This window comes from Colius striatus, chromosome 4, assembly GCF_028858725.1.
Source record: "Colius striatus isolate bColStr4 chromosome 4, bColStr4.1.hap1, whole genome shotgun sequence".
Taxonomy (NCBI): domain Eukaryota; kingdom Metazoa; phylum Chordata; class Aves; order Coliiformes; family Coliidae; genus Colius; species Colius striatus.
Genome location: NC_084762.1, coordinates 61661971 through 61681634, shown reverse-complemented (window position 1 = coordinate 61681634; position 19664 = coordinate 61661971). Strand labels below are relative to the sequence as shown.

General features: G+C 37.9%; 1 protein-coding gene across 7 annotated transcripts in view; it reads right to left on the bottom strand.

Annotated features, from left to right (window-relative positions):
- The window catches only part of CSPP1 (centrosome and spindle pole associated protein 1), a 62971-nt gene that overhangs the window by 14113 nt on the left and 29194 nt on the right, over positions 1–19664 (bottom strand). For all 7 annotated transcript variants that reach the window (XM_061996094.1, XM_061996092.1, XM_061996096.1 and 4 more), the window contains 11 exons: positions 16040–16215; positions 15241–15359; positions 13570–13648; positions 13116–13236; positions 11153–11300; positions 8736–8888; positions 5420–5532; positions 3929–4078; positions 2601–2747; positions 1713–1817; positions 545–611 (listed from right to left, as the gene is read on the bottom strand). In XM_061996094.1, the coding sequence (XP_061852078.1) occupies positions 545–611; positions 1713–1817; positions 2601–2747; positions 3929–4078; positions 5420–5532; positions 8736–8888; positions 11153–11300; positions 13116–13236; positions 13570–13648; positions 15241–15359; positions 16040–16215 (1378 nt within the window). The remainder of the gene's footprint in view (positions 1–544; positions 612–1712; positions 1818–2600; positions 2748–3928; positions 4079–5419; positions 5533–8735; positions 8889–11152; positions 11301–13115; positions 13237–13569; positions 13649–15240; positions 15360–16039; positions 16216–19664) is intronic.

Below are 19664 nucleotides of genomic sequence, written 5' to 3'. Positions count from 1 at the left end.
CATTTACTGTTACATTCCACTTGTTGTTTCTTTTATACTTGGAAAAAAAACCAACCAGAAGACAAAAATTACTGCTTCCCACCCCCGTACTATGCCAAGGTAAGTGACTATATATAAAGAGCAAAGGAGATCCTCCCAGTATGTCTGAATTTTAAAGCCACCAGTGAAAGCTAAGAGTAACGAGCAGAGGATTAGGAAAATTAACAAAGGAATACAGGACTGAAGAGTTAAAACTTCCAATGCATAACACATTGTTGGTCTAATCCATTACTCAACCAATTCAAGACCCTCCAGTTTTGCAATGCTCTGGTCACAGTGGTCACTGCTGTCTTGGCTGAAAATTCCAGCACTTCCCTTGCAGACTATTTTTATTTCATAATAATGCTTCAAGCATACCATACAAAAATACTGGTAATACTAAGACATAGAGAATACCCACACAGAAACCTAAATGTAAGTATTCCTTTGCAGGCAAAAAAGAAAACTGTAACCAAAACACTTTGACTATGACATAAAGTGAGTTTGCAATGAAGACAACACCCACCAGAGGCACGCAGCTCATTTCTTCTTGCAGGGACAGGTGGAGAGGGAGGTCTTGGTTGTGGAGGACCCTGGTGATCATAACAAATACAAAATGTTAATGTGTCAAAGGAATAAAGTATAGCAGATATAAGCATATTTTACTTCCTCATTTTATACTGCATTTAAAGTTAACTCCCACTGCTGCTGGAAGGCAGAATAGTAACCTTATAGGTTTTTAATGCCTAAGGACTTTATAACCTGATCTTTAAATGTATAACGTAAATTACTATGGTAATAGCTACAATGCACCCTTCCAAGATCTAGACAAAGCTATACCAAGTACTGCAAAGACAGAAACAAACTTACCTTCCTCCAGAGCATTCTTAGGATTTAGGGAAAGCAAGAGTTTTAAAGCCTTACTTAAAACATTTTCTGAAACTGCACTAGAAAGTATTTTGCCAAATTGACATTTTCATGGCAAAGTCATTTTTTAAATTCCTATCCCAGTTCATGCAGATAGTTGGTAAAAAAAACCCAACTTCCACTAAAAAGTCAGAAGTGTAGAATGGGATTAAAATAATCACAGGCAATTATTTAATCTACTCTTCACAGAAGACATTTATTAAAAAAAAAAAACCAACAGGTCTCGGAAGATTAAATCAAGTGAAAGAAATGAGTGGCCTCAGGACCACTACTGTTGCTCATTTGTGACACAAAGACAACAGTGAAATGTGCTACAAATTACAATCTTTTAGTACCTTTACAAATAAAGATAAAACAACAATGTCTGTAGCTAGGAATCAACATTAAACTTCATGCATGAGCTAAGAAGCTCTCTGAGTGAACACAGTTAGTTGCTACATAAGATGTAAACTTTCTTAAACCTTGAGATCATTAGACCCTAGGTAAGGGTATGGACAGAGCATGTACACTCAAAAATGAAGTTCTTATCTCCACAGAAAATGCTCATGCAGAGAAAAAAAAATAAAGACACCCTAAAAAACTTTCTTCAGTCCTCTGAATTAAATTGAACATCAAATATCTGAGCTACAAGACTGATGAATTATAAAGGCTGTCTCCAGTTACTTGTGATATTCCAGTAGTAAGTGGCAAACATTAAAAATCTGGTAGGATTTCATACACTGTGCTGTCTTCAAAAATCAGTAAAAAGTTTACTACAAAAATCATACTTGTGCATAAGATGATGTGTGGCTCTCAGCAGAGGGAATCCTTTTTTCTTTTCTTATCAGTTTGTTCTGAAGAGCAGGAACGATGGGAGAAGGCTGCCTTGGAAACTGCAAAGAGGAAAGCAAGACTGAAACGACATTCCTATAAATTCTGAACCAAGGAAGAGTTTTGTTAATATTTTTCATCTGACAGAAAAATGCTTTTGCTTATCCTAATTAATTTTTTGAATTCACTTTCAGCTCTTAACCACATAAAATTGTGTACATCATTTCCTGGGATTTCAGTTTCCACCCCTAACAATTTGAATACAGTTCTTCTATGATGTCATTTTTTTTTTTTAAATTTATGGCTAAGTTACATTTCTCTTTTCCTCTAGACATTTGCATTGAATCTGTACATTTTACAGAAACAACACAGAAATTCCTAGAGGTGAAACAGTTCTATAATTCGCTTAGATTCTGCCTATCAGGACTATACGTGATGGACTTTTTACATCCTCCAGGTCAAAGGAAAAGAATTACATCATTGTTAAAGATGAACAGTCCTCTAAATTATAGAACTGTATTTGTATTTGGAGCTCAGTAAAAGCAAGCCACTATACTTCACGTGAGATATAAAAATCTACCATAAAGCACAGCTTTGTCTTATTTAGCTTGTTTTTACTTTTTTTTTAACACAAAAATGATCAGCAAAGTACATTTCCACTCTAGTATGTCTGTTTTTCCTATCAGTTGTTTTCTGGGTGTGCACAAAGTGTACTGTAGCTTGATAAAATACGAAGAGAACAATAGTGAAGGCAGAGGTCTAAGAAACCATAAAATTGGCATAAAATTTGGTTATTTTTAAAAGTTCGGAAGAAGTATTTGTATCTTTGCTACACCGAAGCCTACCGTCTTCTTTTCCTCTTCTAGCTTCTCTTTCTCAAAACGTTGTCTAAGTTGTTGTTCTTGCTTTTCTTCTTTTTCCTTTCTTCTTTTTTCTGCTTCTTTTCGCCTCTCTTCATCTAATCGAATGAATTCTTTATTTTTCAGTCTTTGCTGTAACATAAACATTATTGGTACATGAAAAGACTCAATGTTATTAAAAGTTTTGCTTTGTTTTTCTTTGAGAAGTTAAAATTACACATCAAAGTGATTAGGATGAAATGAAAAGCATATTTCATTAGGATGACTTCAAACATTAATATTTGCAAGGCATAGCTTTTCATTTGAAGCATCTGCAGCTCTGGCTCTAACATCATTTTACAGAATTCCTACTAACTTCGATAAACACTAGTTTGCGTCCCCAGATCTCCTGCCAGTTAAGAATAAACTTTTGGAGTCATTTCCAACAATTTAGATCCAAACGAAACACGCAGCAAATCCTATCACAAGCCCACAGAGAAATTTATTATCCCTTCTCAACATTAAGTCTTGAATCTGTGAAAAGCAATGATACCAGTTAGCCTCCTACTCTATTCGAAACCAGTTCTATTATCCAGAAGACTCATCCAACTAATTTGCTCATTCTAGGAAAGACACTCTAGAATACAAGCTAAGTCTTCTGTCTTAGAAATCTTGAAGTCCTACATTTCAAACTGATGTTCCACAATCTCCAGGGATTTCTCCCACCTCTAATGGCCCCATGTCCTTTGCACGAAATTATTTATGAGATTCTGAATTATGCAAATTCATTCCATTTTCCAAACCTAATAAATATAGCTTTTGGGTTTGAATTAAATCACAAGTTTACCTCCATGAAAAGTATTAGATTTTCTTGGTATTTTTCCAAAACAAGCAGTATTCTTATCTCAAAGACACATCCAGGCCAATTTTAAATGAGGCTTTATGAAACCTTCCTGTAGAGCTACATTCAGAATAGAAATAATTCCTTGAGAGTTAGATTTAAGAGGCTAACAAATCAACCAACTAACCAAAAAAGGTTGGGTTTTAGGTGGTTTTTTTTTAATGCACCAACTCAAAAAAGCTTTTTACTGGCCTCACAGTTTTCTTTAGAAAGAAATGCACCAGTGTCAATTACAAAACTACATATATTGTGAAGAATAAGAAGAGTGTTATAGTAGTGACAATTCTCTACCTCCCCTCCAGCTAAAGTAGGCCCATTTAAAAACAAAGACCAATTCACAGGACTTTTCTCTGTTTATCTTCTTAATCTAGAGGACATATTTTATGGGGGTTATTTTAGGATGGATAAAAGTCAAGGCATCAAAATACTAAACCTCCTCCTCCTTCCTTCTTTTCTCCTCTTGTTCATCTTTATATGCTTTTTCAATTCTCATCCTCTGTTCAGCTAGTCTTTTTTCTTCTTTTTCTTCTTCTATTCTAAGTTTTTCTCGCTCTGCTTCTTCCCTACGTCTCTTTTCTTCGATCTAGAAAATAAAGCAAAGAAGTATTCAATTGTCAATAGCCAAGAATAATCTGTCAAACATTTATCACCACAATCTTCTGTGACTTTTGCAGTACCTACTTGCACAATCCAAGACTGTGAGGAGCAACACACATTTCAGCTTCAGAACTCCTTTAAAAGGAGATGATATTTTACTATTTCTTTTAAGCCACTATTTATGGAATCATTCTCCCAGTAAGAACACCAATTATAAATGCTACTAACAAAACTTGAATATCTCCTAACATTCACTCTACTGTGAATGTGCTGGAATAACACTGTTCTTCACTGATTACTTCAATGATTAATGGAAGACAGGAAACAAACAAATAAAAGACAGTCATTATCTTTTTTTCTTTCCACAATTATTTTTAGACACAGCACTGACTTGAAACCAAAGGTCTGCTCACTCTTTATTTACAGCACTACACGTGGAAAAACACTTCATATTTTCTTTTTGAAACACCCACATCAAACTATCATACGACATTCATACCCTTTTAAATTATCAAGGATTTCCCTGATATTAATATTTAATGTATATCTAATTCTTGTGGCATAAGATTATATGCAAAGTCTTATCGACAGAATCTGGCATAACCACATTTGATATACCCATCAATAAGTAACTACACTATTATTGTCTCACTGTCACCATTTCTCTCTCGTGAACATGCAGTTGTATCACACAGCCGTCACAGAGCAAACACCTTTGTTTCTTTACGTATTTATGTATGCAACATTGTACTGTCTACACAGCTTCATCGAATCATAGACTGGTAGGGGTTGGAAGGGACCTTTAGAGATCATCTAGTCCAACCCCCCTGCAGAAGCAGGTTCACCTAGATCAGGTCACATAGGAACACGTCCAGGCGGGTCTTGAAGACCTCCAAGGAAGCAGACTTCACAACCCCTCTGGGCAGCCTGTGCCACTGCTCCCTCACCCTCATAGTCAAATAGTTTTTTCTTATGTTTAAGTGGAATTTTTTGTGTTCCAGCTTCATCCTATTACCCCTTGTCCTGTTACTAGCTACTAGCTTGAGAAATCAATACTGTATTTAGAGAGCTGTACTTGGGGAGGAAGATAGAACCTAGATTAATGAAGCCAACCATTAATAGTATCTCTTCTATAAGCATTTCTTATATAAGGCAAAAGCTAAGAGACTTAATAGCACACAGTTCTTACATTCTATAGAACATCTCTTGTGTAACAGAATTGGCTATGATTAGATAAGGTCTTTGGTCAGCAGTGATGATTTACTTTGGCTCTAATTTCTCTTTTAAAAATATACTTAAGCAGATGATAACTGGTGTGATCATTCACCTGTAAACGCAGAAAGTTCTTGTACGACTCCTGTCGCTTCAGCTGCCGTGGAGGTGGGGGCTCACCAAACACATTTCCTCGAGCAAAAGGAGAGGTCTGGGCAAACGAAAAACCTATGGGGGAATAAAGAAGTTACAGATAAAAATCAAAGCAAATTTAAGACGGCAAGATAGATGGAAGGAGTGTGAATCTGAGACACTTGTTTCAAAGGGTAGTCTATGCCAGCCAAAATTCATGGATATAGCTGACAACAATAGCTAGGCTTAAAACTTCTCACATCGTCTGCCTAGAATACTGTCAGGTTTTAACTGCCCAATTAATAATGTCCTAGTGAGTTGTCCTCTTACAAAGTAACATCGGTAAATAACATCTATAAAAGTCATATACTCCACTGTGCAATCTGCAGCTTAGTATGTAAAAATGTTACCTGTAAGTTAATTCAAACAAGATCTTACATAAGATCTTAAAACTTTTAATTATTCTGACTTAGTGCAAGTAGTTCTGTTACTTAGGCTTATTCGCGCTTCAAAAAACATCCTAATAGAGCAAATATTTAGGTAAAATTGCAACAGATGCTACAAAAAATAAAGCCCCAAACTGGCAAATAAAATTTGAAGCAGTCCAAAAATTGAATTCTGACAGTATAAAGTGCCTTCCATGCTATAAAGTTCGAAGTGTCAGGTCTTCTTTATCCCCAAGTTACCAATGTATCATAAACATACAAGTCTTTTCAGTGGATACAAGGGAGAGACATGTAATGAGAAATGAAGAGGCAAGGGCTGTTGATGATTTAGAAGTCACAGATACCCCTGAGAAGCATCAGGTAGGAAATGGCTCTCACACTTACAAAAAGGTGTTGGGAGCATTGGTTCATCTGAAGTGGATCTATACCAATGCACAGAGTATGAGCAACAAACGGGGAGTTTGAAACAATGATGCAACAGGAAAGCTATGACCTAGTGGCTATCACAGAAATGTGGTGGGAAACCTCACATGACTGAGTCAGACAAACAGGGAAGGAGAGGCAGTGGGGTGGCTCTGTATGTTAGGGACTGTTATGAAAGTTCAGAACTTCAGTATAGTGATGATAGGGTTTAGAGTGTTTGGATTAGGTTAAGGGGCAAGCCAAATAAAGTTGATACTGCTGTGGCAGTCTGCTGTAGACCTCCCAACCAGATCAGTGAGGTAGATGAAACACTCTATAAGCACTTGGGAGAAACTGCGCAGTCACGTGCCATCGTTCTTGTTGGAGACTTCAACTTCCCAGGTATCTGCTGGAAATATAACACAGCAGAGAGGGAACAAACCAGGAGATTCCTGGAATGCGTGGAAGATAACTTCCTCATACAGCTGGTAAGGGAGCTGACCAGGGACAGTGCCCTGCTGGACCTCTTGTTTGTGAGCAGGGAAGGTTTTGTGGAGGATGTGGCAGTTGGAGGCCGTCTGGGGAATGACAACCATGAAATTATTGAGTTCTCTATTCACAGAGATGTGAGGAGGCTGGGCAGCAAAACTGACACTTTGGACTTTCGAAGGGCAGACTTCAACTTGTTTAGGAGGTTACTCAATAGAATCCCTTGGGAGTCAATTTTGAAGGGTGTAAGAGTCCAGGAAGGCTTTTTAAGAAGGAAATCTTAAAAGGCCCAGAAACAGGCCACCCGCACGTGTTGTAAGATGAACCAGGGGCAAAGAAGAGTAGTCTGGCTGAATAAGAGATAAAATTTTTTGGCTTAAAATTTTTCTGGCTTAAAATCAGGAAATGAGAGTTTTTGGCCTCTGGAAGAACGGACACACCACTCACAATAAGTACAGGAACATTGTTAGGTTATGTAGGGAGTTAATTAGAAGGTCAAAAGCCCAGCTAAAAGTCAAACTGGCTTTAGAGGTAAAGAGTAATAAGAGAAGTTTCTATGAATACATTAATAATGAAAGAAAGACCAGGGAAAGTCTCCATCCCCTATTAGATCCAGAAAGAAATTTCGTAATAAAAGATGAGGATAAGGCTGAGGTGCTTAAAGCCTGAGTCTTCAGTAACAGCAGCATTTCCACAGGGGAAAGTCAGCCCCCTAAGCCAAGAGACACGGGTGAGAAGCAAAATGTTTCCCCTCCAATTCAGCAGATGGTCAGTGACCTGCTGCTCCACACTGATGTGCACAAATCTAGAGTGCTGAGGGAACTGGCAGGGGTGCTCGCCAAGCCACTGTCCATTATTTATCAGCAGTCCTGGCTGACTGGGGAGGTCCCATCTGATTGGAAGTCAGCCAACGTAACACCTATATATAAGAAGGGACAGAAGGGTGATCCGGGAAGTTTCTCTCTGAGAAATTGGCTGTTCTTGGATGGGCAGACACTTTCCTGGGTGAAAAACTGGTTACATGGTCGAGTCCAAAGAGTTGTTGTCAATGGAGTTAAATCCAGTTGGTGGCTGGTCACGAGTGGTGTCCCCCAGGGCTCAGTGCTGGGGTCACTGGCCTTCCCTGTTTTGCTTCTTACAAAATGGTTACATTATACTGCATTAGTAAGAGCAAGATGGGGGCCAGGAAGAACATACACAAAAAAACCCAATTCTACAGCCAGTGATCAAGACATTGAACTGCAAACACGTAAAGCAGAGCCACATCCAAAATGCCATGTAATTCTTTATACAGAAGTGCAACTCTTCAGATAAGGGAAAGAAAAGCAACATCTAAACTGAACTGGAGACCATCACTGATCCTGGCCTTTGCTCACCCCAGACTAGGGACAAGTCTGAAGTACCACAGCTCTCTCATTTAGATGTCTCACAAAACACGTGAGAAAGATGCATTAGTTTTTGAATAGGAAAATAAAATAAAATCCCTAAAACCTGGAGGCAGCACAGAGGGCTGCACAAGTACCCAATTCACCTGCAACTTTTTAGAAGCTGTTTACCTCCATACTATCCAATTTCACCTTAGCCTATAACATCATACATTTGCAGATCCTTCTTTTATTCCATCTTCCCTCCTACTATACAGCTGTTTTTCACTCTGTCATTTACAAGTAAAACAAGTATTTATGAAGATTAGATAATGTTAAATCTGGAAAAGTAATGTACTAATCTTGACTCTTCAGTGCCAAACCAGTTCTTAGTTACCATTACTGACAAGATAGATAAGAAAATACATTTTCAGTGCACACAGGGACAGCAATGAAGAAGTTTAGGAAAGAACACGACATTGAATTAGCAGGTAGAGAACACTACTGTAGAACTACTAGAGAGGAGTAAAGAAACTAGAGAATTTTGATCACCAAGGCCTCTAAATATTTAGAGCTGTAATACAGTGTTCTTAAAAACCTGCTGTTATATTTGCAGATGCTTCTCTGTTCTCAGGTCTTGGGGAGGCCAAACTTGGGTCAAGAGATTCAATAGCCCTTTTATCTTCATACAGTCTTGCCTCTGGATTACGATACGCATCTTCGTTTTGCTTGTGCATCATATTCAAGTCCGCTAAAGGAAAGGGGAGATTACTGTTTACAATACTTTCTTTTCATAAAAGGTATGGTTCCTGCTTTTCCTGGGCATACCAACTATGGGAACAAAATTATTTATGCAGATAAGAACAGCGAAGCTATAGGTGAAATACTAGTCATTATAAATCCACTTAATAAAAGATTTCTTGTGCCAAGAATGAGTCTTCACAGCAAACTCCCCCTTTGCCCCACACAAATATGCTATGAAAGACAAAGAGCCCAAAGACAAAAATGACTCATAAATCTGTATTGACAAGACTGTGGTTAAAAACAATTCCTTCTTCTATTTCCTTAAAGCTGTACAAAACTTTTGAGTTTAGTACTGATATTTCAAGTGATGAAACTCTTTTTGATTACTACTAAGGGTGATATGCACAACAGAATCATTAAACTGTATCTTGGTCTTCATATCTTGAGTAATAATCTAGCTGTAGATTTCTGTGGGTAAGCAAAAAAAGGTCATCCAACATTTTCACCAAAACTTTAATTACCTCTTAATTACCATAAAAATTTGATCAAAAACCATATTAATTTCAGCTCGTTTTGAAGTGTTCCCATACTGTACCTAGAAGGCTTGTTTCAAAACAAAGTACTACTATCACAGTTTTCAGATTATCTTAGAAATGGTGTTTCTGATAATTATGAATTACTGTCATTTACACACAGATTCCCAGAACTTGAAATTATATCTCTTGCTGTAAAGCAGCCTTTGCATACATCAGAGTCTCAAAAGCTACAAACATTTTCCAAAGGATAAAAAGACAAGCCACACTGCATAAAAAAGACATGGCAGAAAGCACGTTATGTTTCATGCTATTTGATTCATAGCTTATCCATCATGCTGCTAAACTATGGTGGGAAAAACAACTTTACAGGAAAACAGGCTAAGAAAATCCTTTCTCTTGGTTTGTCATTTATGGACACAGACTAGCTGCTCAGCAGGTCTATGCAGAGCTCAGGCTAATATGAAACACCTACATTTTCCTCTCACCCACTCTACACACACCATTGCAAATCCTACAGAAAGAAGCCAGACAGTTAAATAAAGTGCCTGAAGTTAGGCAGTGTGAAGATCTCTACCTGCTCTGGGGATAAACTTGGATCCTCAACACAAGCTTCTAAACTTCTTATTTGGTCACACAATCTTTAAAAAGCATTTGTACTTTGCCCCTTGCCCTAAAACTACACTATGAATTGTCCCATATATTGCTCAGGTGTCATAAAACTTAAACTAATTATTTATATATAAACTGTTGTCCAGTAAGTGTTCCATGCTTTGAAAATTCTCACATGTTATTACCAGGAGATACATTTTTAACAATTTAATCTGAATTCAACATAATATTCCAATAACAAGAAAATGAATTTGTTTCACATTCAGAATTTAACTGTTATAAAATTTTAAGACTCACTCACTCAGATGCTAAAGGCAAAAATGAAGAGAGCGAGCACTGGCCAAGATTCTGAAATACACAAGTCTAATTGTGCCAACCGAGTGCTATTTTTACTTTAGCTAAACTGTTCCTGTAGGTTTCAGTAGGAACAAGGATCAGGAATTTGAGTTTTAATCTTATATCTGCCTCTAGCTAACGCTGGAGGGGCAGATAAACAACTTGTCCAGATTGTAGCTATCTCCCAACTCCCTACTCCCATCTCATATAAAACAGCACTTGGAAAAAACCAAAACAAAATAACACAACTTAAAAACCAATCCTGCTGACTGCTATTTATATAGACATTTACCAGCAGTGTTACTTGGGGAAATTTAAATATTCCACTTAGCTTTATGTATTTATTCAAACACACTTCCATTTTCTCTGTCAAAAGTACAACTTTCTAAGTCTAGAAGTTATTTTAAACAAGGACCACAATAAAAAAAACCTGTTACTGGGAAACATATAAGTAAGTCTTCACAACAGACTTTAGCACATTTGTATTGCAGATGATTGTAAGAGCTTTTTGTCCTTCTTCTCCCTTTAGTACTGCATTGTGCCTTCATGTAGAGCTGCTATATCCTGTGTTTCCCATTTTGTTCAAATGGTACTCTCCAAATGATTCTACAGAAATCAAAAAGATTACTCAAATAATACTAGAGTGCACCTACACTAAACAAGTACATCTATTTGTCAATAAAGGGCTACCAGTGTTACAAAACAAGGTATTATGTATCAGAATAGAGCCTTTATGGGAGCAAGAAAGCATCAATCTTGGAAAGTCAGACCATAATTTTGGTAAACATACTTATCAAATTTCCTTTTGCATCTCTGAGAGGAGCACCACCACCTCCTCTTCCCCAGGGGTTGTAATTCCTCATTTCTGCTTCTAACTTGGCTTCGTAGCGTTTCTTCTCCTCCCTCTCTTGCCTGCGTCGTTCCTCTCTCTCTTTTATCTAAAACCAAAGTCAATTGAATAAAAATATCCCATTAAGTATAATTTAAATAAGAAGTTAAAGGAGTTGAATGTTATCATTGCCTATTCCCCCATCTACATCAAGCACATAAGAAACATTGGATCGCCTCTACTGCAGACAGTGCGTTGAATACTGTTGTCAAACCACACATGTCCAGTTGTGCTTTATCACAAACATACAGATACACGTTACAAGACTTCTAAGTTCCAGAAATGTTCACATCTGACACTTGCAGTAGATCACAAGTCTCATATATTTGGATCTTTGATACAGAAGTTTATACGGTATGAACGTTAAACAGGCAAAATTCTACAATACATGTACAGCACTTGCTCCTCTCAATCTGGTATATTTTGTTTAACCAAAGCTTAGACAAAAGATGACATGAAATAAATAAAGACTCCTAACAAAAAATGCCATAATAGAATACTACACAATTCATGAAACAGTTTTCTGCAGTAATGGATGATAATGTATGCAAAAAATGCAGAACTGTTCATATGGTTTGGTTTTCCTTTTCTTCAACATGAGGTTAAATTTATACAACTAAGTCTCTTAATAACTTAATGTAGCATTTCTAAAGAGAATAGCTGTAAAAACACTCATCTTCTATCCAAAGCTTTTAAAACATTACCTACTATTTGCATAGCTAAAATATATTAAGGTACTTTTCCTTTAGTTTATTTCTTTTTATCAGTCAGACAATTTCTTAAGAGATATAATGGCTCAATATAAAAACTCATCTAGCCCCTTTGACTCATTACCAAAAAGTCGGGTTTGTCTATATGAAAAAAAAAGTAGAATACATTCTGTTCACTTGCAGCCAGAAGCAGCATAATAGCTTTGAAAGACTACCATGCCATGTTCATTAGATCTTTATGTCAAATTGTGCAGTCCCTCACATGGCAAGATAAAAGTTGCTTCTTAAGATTACAGTGAGAAAATGCCTTCAGAGAAGTGTAAGTGCAATATCAGACACTATTCCTACATGTTTATTCTAATCTTCATTTTACTTTGATTGGCAGCCTCTCCTTTATCCCCATCTATCTATAAATAGAACTAGAATATTTTTATAGCAATTTTTTACCTCCTCTGAAGAAATACATAGACAAGAATAAGATAAGAAAATCTTAGTGCCACTGAACTGGGTTCAACAAAATCTCTTTCGAAATAACATCTCTTATCACAGTCAAATACATTTTATAAATATAAACTTCCATAAAGTGCAGCAGCTAAAGGCCACTCAAATAAATGGGGGGACTAAGAGGTTTACTGGAAGACAAGGTACTCAAGAAACTTGTCCAGCCTATCAAAAAGAAACTCAAAAGAGGTAAGACACCGCTTAAAACACCACTAGAAGTAAACATTAGGGAAGTTTTTGAACTGGTATCCAAATAATCTTTAAGAACTTGCTGAAATTAGAGTGTTCCTAATAATTATAGCAATATTTTTTATTGAAAGATTGCTTTTGAGCATATCAACAATTCATTGCTTTTAAGATACAGGTTTTTGTGTTTGTGAAAGTAATTATACAAAACTCTATGCCTAGACCTAATCTTTTGCTGTCAGTCTTGGCATTCTGTCTGTCTGTGACAAAAACTGAAGAGCTTACTGTTCATCTAAAGAGCTAAAATGAGCTATAAGGTAAGAGGAATGGCAGGAAGGGATGAAAGGAGGGAGAGTTAAGAAAAATTTTTACTTGTAAACTAAAAGCATATGTTTGAAATACTACTACATTTAGAACCATTATACATTAAAAAAGCAGAAAGCATCAAAGGCTTTATCACTCTGTACCTGCTGCTGTAATTCTTGTTGATAAGACAGTGTTGCCTCTTTGGAAGGCTTTGGTTTTTCTTCAGAAAACATTCCTATGTTTCTTTGTCTGTCTTCTGTATTCCTCTGCTCAATGTTACTTCTGAATTAGAAAACCACACAAATTAAATTAAAATATCAGAGGGTCCAGAGAGGGGGAGGAATTTAAAAAAAGAAAGAAAGAAATCTGACAAGTATTTGAGGGCTGTCATTTTCCACAGCCTGGCAGATTATCATCTCAAATATTTTTGTAAATCAAATAAAAATAGGAGTTGAATTGTTGTTTAGATAGAAATTATTAATTAGAAGTTTGAAGAGTTGTCATTTAATACTTTATTTCAAAGGCATATTTATTGTCAGCCAAGTACTCCAAACATTAAAAGTATTTCCATACAGATAAATACAAACAAAGAATATGAATACAGATAACACTTACACAGACTGCTCTACTGGGGCTTGGCCTAGAGGAGGCTCTAGATTAGGTGCTGGTTGCATTCCCCTCATTCCTGTACCAGCTACACAGGAAAAAAAAAACAAAAAGAAAATACTATTTAAAATTTGAATGCTCAGATATAAACTTTTGCCATTACTTAAAAGAACAGAGCTCACTGCTCAAACTCTGTGATTGCAGAATTACAAACAAGACTCTCAACTTGAATGACAAATTTAGTTATCCTTAATGCCCTCTCTAAAGTAAGAAATAAAATGCCAAGATACAAACCCATTTCTTAAATCCAACTAAATATCTTTAAAATTTACAAATGTCTTCATTAACCTATTCTACCATGAACTAACTAAAAGAAATAACTCGTTTAATGCAACACAACACTTGTCTACATGCTTTCCAAATGTATCTTCTACTGTCAGGAAAGCCCCATTGCCACCTGCAATGCAATGCAGTTCATTTGGCACCTGTACTCTTACTAAAAGAGAACCTGCAGCACTTTGCCACATCAGGGCTTGAAATTACTGTGCATACTACTTGTGCTCAAGACAGTAAGAGATGCATCTCTAAAACAATTTCGCACTTTGACATCTTAAGCACTAGCAATATACCACAAGGAAACCCAACTCTTGTATGTGAATTTTAACATTCTAAACTTGAAGCCATTTTACCCTGGGAGTTATACTGATACAAAGGTAAAAGAAATAAACAACAAACCATCAAAATAAAGCACATCAAAAAACAAAACAAAACACCACACCAAACAACCCCCCCCCAAAAAAAACCAAACTTCTGAGAGTTTAAGATTGTGGTATGAAAATAAGATTACAAAGAAAAGGTTAAAACAGTAAGGTCTCTAGAACCTTAGTAATAATAGTAATTTCAATAGTAATAATAAAATCTCAAACCATAAGCTATTACATTTCAAGACAGGAAAAAACTTACATGGGAGAGTTAAAAAAAAAGAAATCTAAAAAACTTTTGCTCTTAAATCTCTAGCCTGAAATTTTCAGATGCTTACAAATCTCATTTAAGACAACAAGTAGAAGAGTTATAAACATAAGGGAGTTTTGTCCTTTATTTTAACTATTCTATGCAGGTAGTGCTACAACTTTTTATAAGGATTTTCAGGTTTTCCACTCTAAAGGCAAAAAAAAGGAAAAAAGCAAACACCACACAATCCAGTTGCTCCCTGCACACATCACAAATGTTTCCCTTGGGAAATCGTCATGAAACAGTCAAAGAATAGAAAAACACAGAAGTCCTTAAAAAAAAAAGGTTGATTACTTCATAGAGCTCCTTTAAAAACATTGAATTTTGTATATGAAATGGTAACACCACATAATGAATTATAACATGACTCAAGGAATTCTAGAAAATAATGACTTTCAAAACTTATCTGGGAGGAGTACTGGCCAAGTAGCTCTGACTAGAGCTTAAGGGATCAACAAGATTTCTGGAAGTCATAGCCCCTTTTGCAGCTGGAGAAAGCTACTTCATTCAAAATCAGTATTGAAAAAACAGCCTACTTTTCATTCAAAGCACATCTAAGAAATGGGTTTTAATTGCTGTCATGAGTTCTACAGTATTCATCCTTTAACTACAGTAAAAGCAGCCACTTGAACTACTTTAACCACGATGTACCTCAAACCATCAACTTACAATATGCAAGATTGGGATCCAAAGGATTTCTAACTCCGTAGAAGTAATATGCGTCATCGTAAGGTGTTCTGCAGTTTTCTGTCAAAACTGGTGGTGGAGGCGGTGGCATCGGTGCAAGCCTTAAAGAAAAAAGCAACATTTTTTTTTGGTTTGTTGTACAACTCAAAAGTTATCATCAAAGGAAGAAAGGAAGAAAGGAAGAAAGGAAGAAAGAATCCACTAATAGGAAAATTGTAGATTCATCTCAGCCCAAGACCTCTCCTTAGCACCATGCAGAAACAAGACATGATAAGCCTCAGCAGGAAATTAACCTTCCCTTAGGGTGTAGTACATGAACTCACATTATTCCAGAGATCTAAAGAACATAAACCAAGCACATCTTATTTAACAGGTTCAGTTAATGATACTTACCAGTTACGTCAGTAATAGTAAATAAAACAAGCCGTGGATTAGGGCTAGTGGCACAGCACAGCTCTGGCCACATGCCTAAAGCTCCTCTCTCCCAAAACAGTTTAGTCTCAGTCAGTGCCTACTGAAAGCTGTCCTTGCCTACACTGCATTCCTGAACTTAGCCCTGGGCCATTGCTTCATTTATCAGGGCTCATCTCACATCATGGACACTGCCAGGCATGTGGCCCAAGCACAGGCACAGGCACCCTCACAATGAGGATCAACACTACAGCCATGGACATCACTCCCACAGAACGCAGCTTATCCTGCACAAACATCCACTGGGCAGCAGTAACACGCTGAGCACTCAGCTCATTTCACATGCAAAACGAACACGATGGTGAACCACCTGGGCACTGCTGCGATTTCCCCAAGAGTGCTGGCTAGCCCCCTCTGAAAGTCTTCGTTCACTGGAGGGGCTGAAAAGACAGGCACTGGAGTTTGGAAGGCCATCCTAGACCTTTCAGGAGGTACTTTCTCTTCAGAAGTTCTCACCGTCAAGCCAAACTGCTTCAACCTATTTGGCTGAAGGAGGGAGGGAGATGGAAAGGGAGAGAAAAAAAATATAGTTACCTTGTTATTACTAGGAAATATTCTGAACTTCCATTGAGGCTGTGTTAAAACACTTCACTAGGTCTCAACTACCTGTTGACATTTTTAGTAGGTGTATTTTTTTTTCTCCCAAGGAATTACTGGAAACCTAATACTACAAGGAAACCCAATACTACAAGGAAATCCAGCATGTTTATCACAGATTTACAAATACAGACTCAATGGCAGGTTTCAGGAAGTACAGGTTTCTAGTTATTATCACTGAAAAAAAACAAAAAGGTATTTCCACAGTTGTCTGTTTCACAGGTTATCTACAGCCTCCAGTTCCTAACCCTGAGTGTATTATCACATTGTGCATAGGAAAAGTTTCTGAACTACACCACCACCCCCTCAAAAAATAAAACAGCTCACAATCATTAAAAATACAAGCTAACACATACTGAGACTTTTTCCAATAAACATTTCTTTGTAATATCGTTATTTCATTTTTTAGTTCCTTGGGTTTTATTAGCTTTTGCAATTTCAACAACTATAAAATTTTGTGGGGTTTTTTTAAGTATTAAATGTTTATTGATAAGTGGCAGCCTCAGAAGAATGTCAAAGGTAACATGCAAGTAATGGAAAAGCATGCAAGTCAGTTTAAGAACTACCCTATCACACTCAGAAAGCCTTTCTACCAGCTGCTATGCATAAAGATTTTAAAGCTGTTTAAATGAGTCAATATAACAGAAGATCAGAAAAAAAAACCCATACACTGTAGAAATAAACCAGGTTTTGTTTCTAAATGTACGGGTCCTAACATTTCAGTGCTTCAATTAACATGCATTCAGAGAAAGAAATACCAGCAACCAGCTAAATGTTAAATATCTAATAGCAAACCATATACCCTACAATACAAAAGTATTTCAGCAAAATATTAAATCTTTACCTCCTCATCACTTAGCTGCAAGACAGTACATATAAGGCAGTTAGTACTCACTAGTCATGAACTACAGCATTGAGGTTAAAATTCTCAAAATCTACTAGACATAGGAATTTGCTTACAACATGTGAAGTTAAAAGTTAGATAACAGGTATGAGCTACAGCAACTGCAAATTATAGTCTAATGTAAAGACTTTAACTTTTCAAATCCAGTGTCTTGAGCAAGAGAACATTTAAAACAGCCTTTCCCACTAACAAGTTTGATGTGAATTGTTCCCAAAGCACCTGTAGCTAATTTCAGACGTTACTATGGTACTCAGTTCATCCTGGGGACTGTTTTCTTTCAAATAAGCAGTATATACAACAGTCTACATTTCTAGATTCTTAATCAGGAATTGCTATTTAACCAACTTGTAATTAATCGAGAAATCAACTTAATTAGACTCTCTCCCCAAGAAGTAATTTAAAGTTAACAGTGACTGGTGCTTACTGAATGTAATAGTTCTACTTCATTGAAGGCTTTCAGCTAAATTAATGGTTTAAAAACATTATACGTGCCCTGGACTTGCTCTGGACATGACTTTGTTCCTACAACAGATACTTTTCAGTCTCTGATTGAGATGCATCCAGTATATAGAGTTCTGCATCAGAGCATACTTCTGCCTAGTCAGCTCTGATTAGGTAAAACTCTTACACTGACCTTATAGCCCTCTGTGCCCTCCAAAAAAATTAAAAAATAAAATAATCACAGAATCATAGAATCATTAAGTTTGGAAAAGACCTTTAAGATCACTGAGCCCAGCCACTAACCTCACACTGCCAAGCCCATCACTAAACTAAACCATATCTCTCAGCACCTCACCTATACATCTTTTGATTATCTCCAGGGATGGTGACTCCATCACCTCCCTGGGCAGCCCGTTCCAGTGCTTAACAACCCTCTCAGTGAAAAAGTTTCTCCTAATATCCAATCTAAATCTTCCCTGGCACAATTTGAGCCCATATCCTTGTGTCCTATAATTGATTACTAGAGAGAAGAGACAGACTCCCACCTCACTACAACTCCCCTCCAGGTAGTTGTAGAGAGTGATCATATCTCCTCTCAGCTTCTACTTCTCTAAACATCCCCAGCTCCCTCAGCCACTCCTCATCAGACTTGCTCTCTAGACCCTTCACCAGCTTCATTGCCTGCCTCTGGACACACTCCAGCACATCCACATCCTTCTTGTACTGAAGGGCCTGGAACTGTACACAATATTTGAGGTGTGGCCTCACCAGTGCCAAGTACAAGGGCACAATCATTTTCTTGGTCCTGCTGGCCACACTGCTTCTGATACAATCCAGGCTGCCATTGGCCTTCTTGGCCACCTGGGCACACTGCTGGCTCATTTCAGCTGGCTGTCGATTAACATCCCCAGGTCCTTTTCCACCAGACAGCTTTCCACCCACTCTGCCCCACGCCTGTAGCATGGCATGAAGTTGTTGTGGCCCAAGTGCAGAACCCAGCACTTGGCCTTGTTGAACCTCATACAATTGGCCTTGGGACATCACTCCAGCCTGTCCAGGTCCCTCTGAAGATCTTTCCTGTCCTCAAGCAGGTCTACAGTCCTGCCAAGCTTGGTGTTATCAGCAAATTTACTGAGGCTGCACTCAATCCCCTCATCCAAACCACTGATAAAGATGTTAAACAGAACAGGCCTCAGGACTTAGGCCTGGGGAACACCACTGGTGACTGGCCATGAACTGGATTTAACTTAATTCACTCTGAATCTCTGGGCCTGGCTATCCAGCCAGTTTTCCACCCATCTCAGAGCAGGTCCATCCAAGCCATGGGCAGCCAGTTTCTCCAGGAGGATGCTGTGGAAGACTGTCGAAGGATTTACTGAAGTCCAGGAAAACCACATCCGCAGCCTTTCCCTCATCCACTAAGTGGGTCATCTTGCCATAGACGGAGATCAGGCTGGTCACACAGGACCTGCCTTTCATAAAGCCATGTTGGCTGGGCCTGAACCCTTGGTTATCCTGTATGTGCCTCAGGGTGGTGCTCAGGATAATCTGTTCTATAACCTTTCCCAGCTCCGAGATCAGGTGACAGGTCTGTAGTTCCCAGGATCCTCCTTCTGACCTTTCTTGTAAATGGGTTTCACATTTTCCATCCTCCATCCTCCAGACCTCCCCAGTGAGCAAAAGCTGCTTGTGACAGATGGAGAATGGCTCAGTGAGCACATCCATCAGCTCCCTCAGCACCTCTGGGTGGATCTCATCCAGCCCCATTGTGCATCAGGGTGGAGCGGCAGGTCTCACACTATCTCCTCATGGCCTAAAGGGACCTGATTCTGTCCCTCATCTCTGTCTTCTGACTCAGGTGGATAGGTGCCTAGAGAACAGATGGTTTTACTATTGAAGACTGACGCAAAGGTGCCATTAAGTACCTCTGCCTTTCCCTCATCCTTGTTCACTTGTCCATTAAAGGATGAAGGTTGCCTTTAGCCCTCCTTTT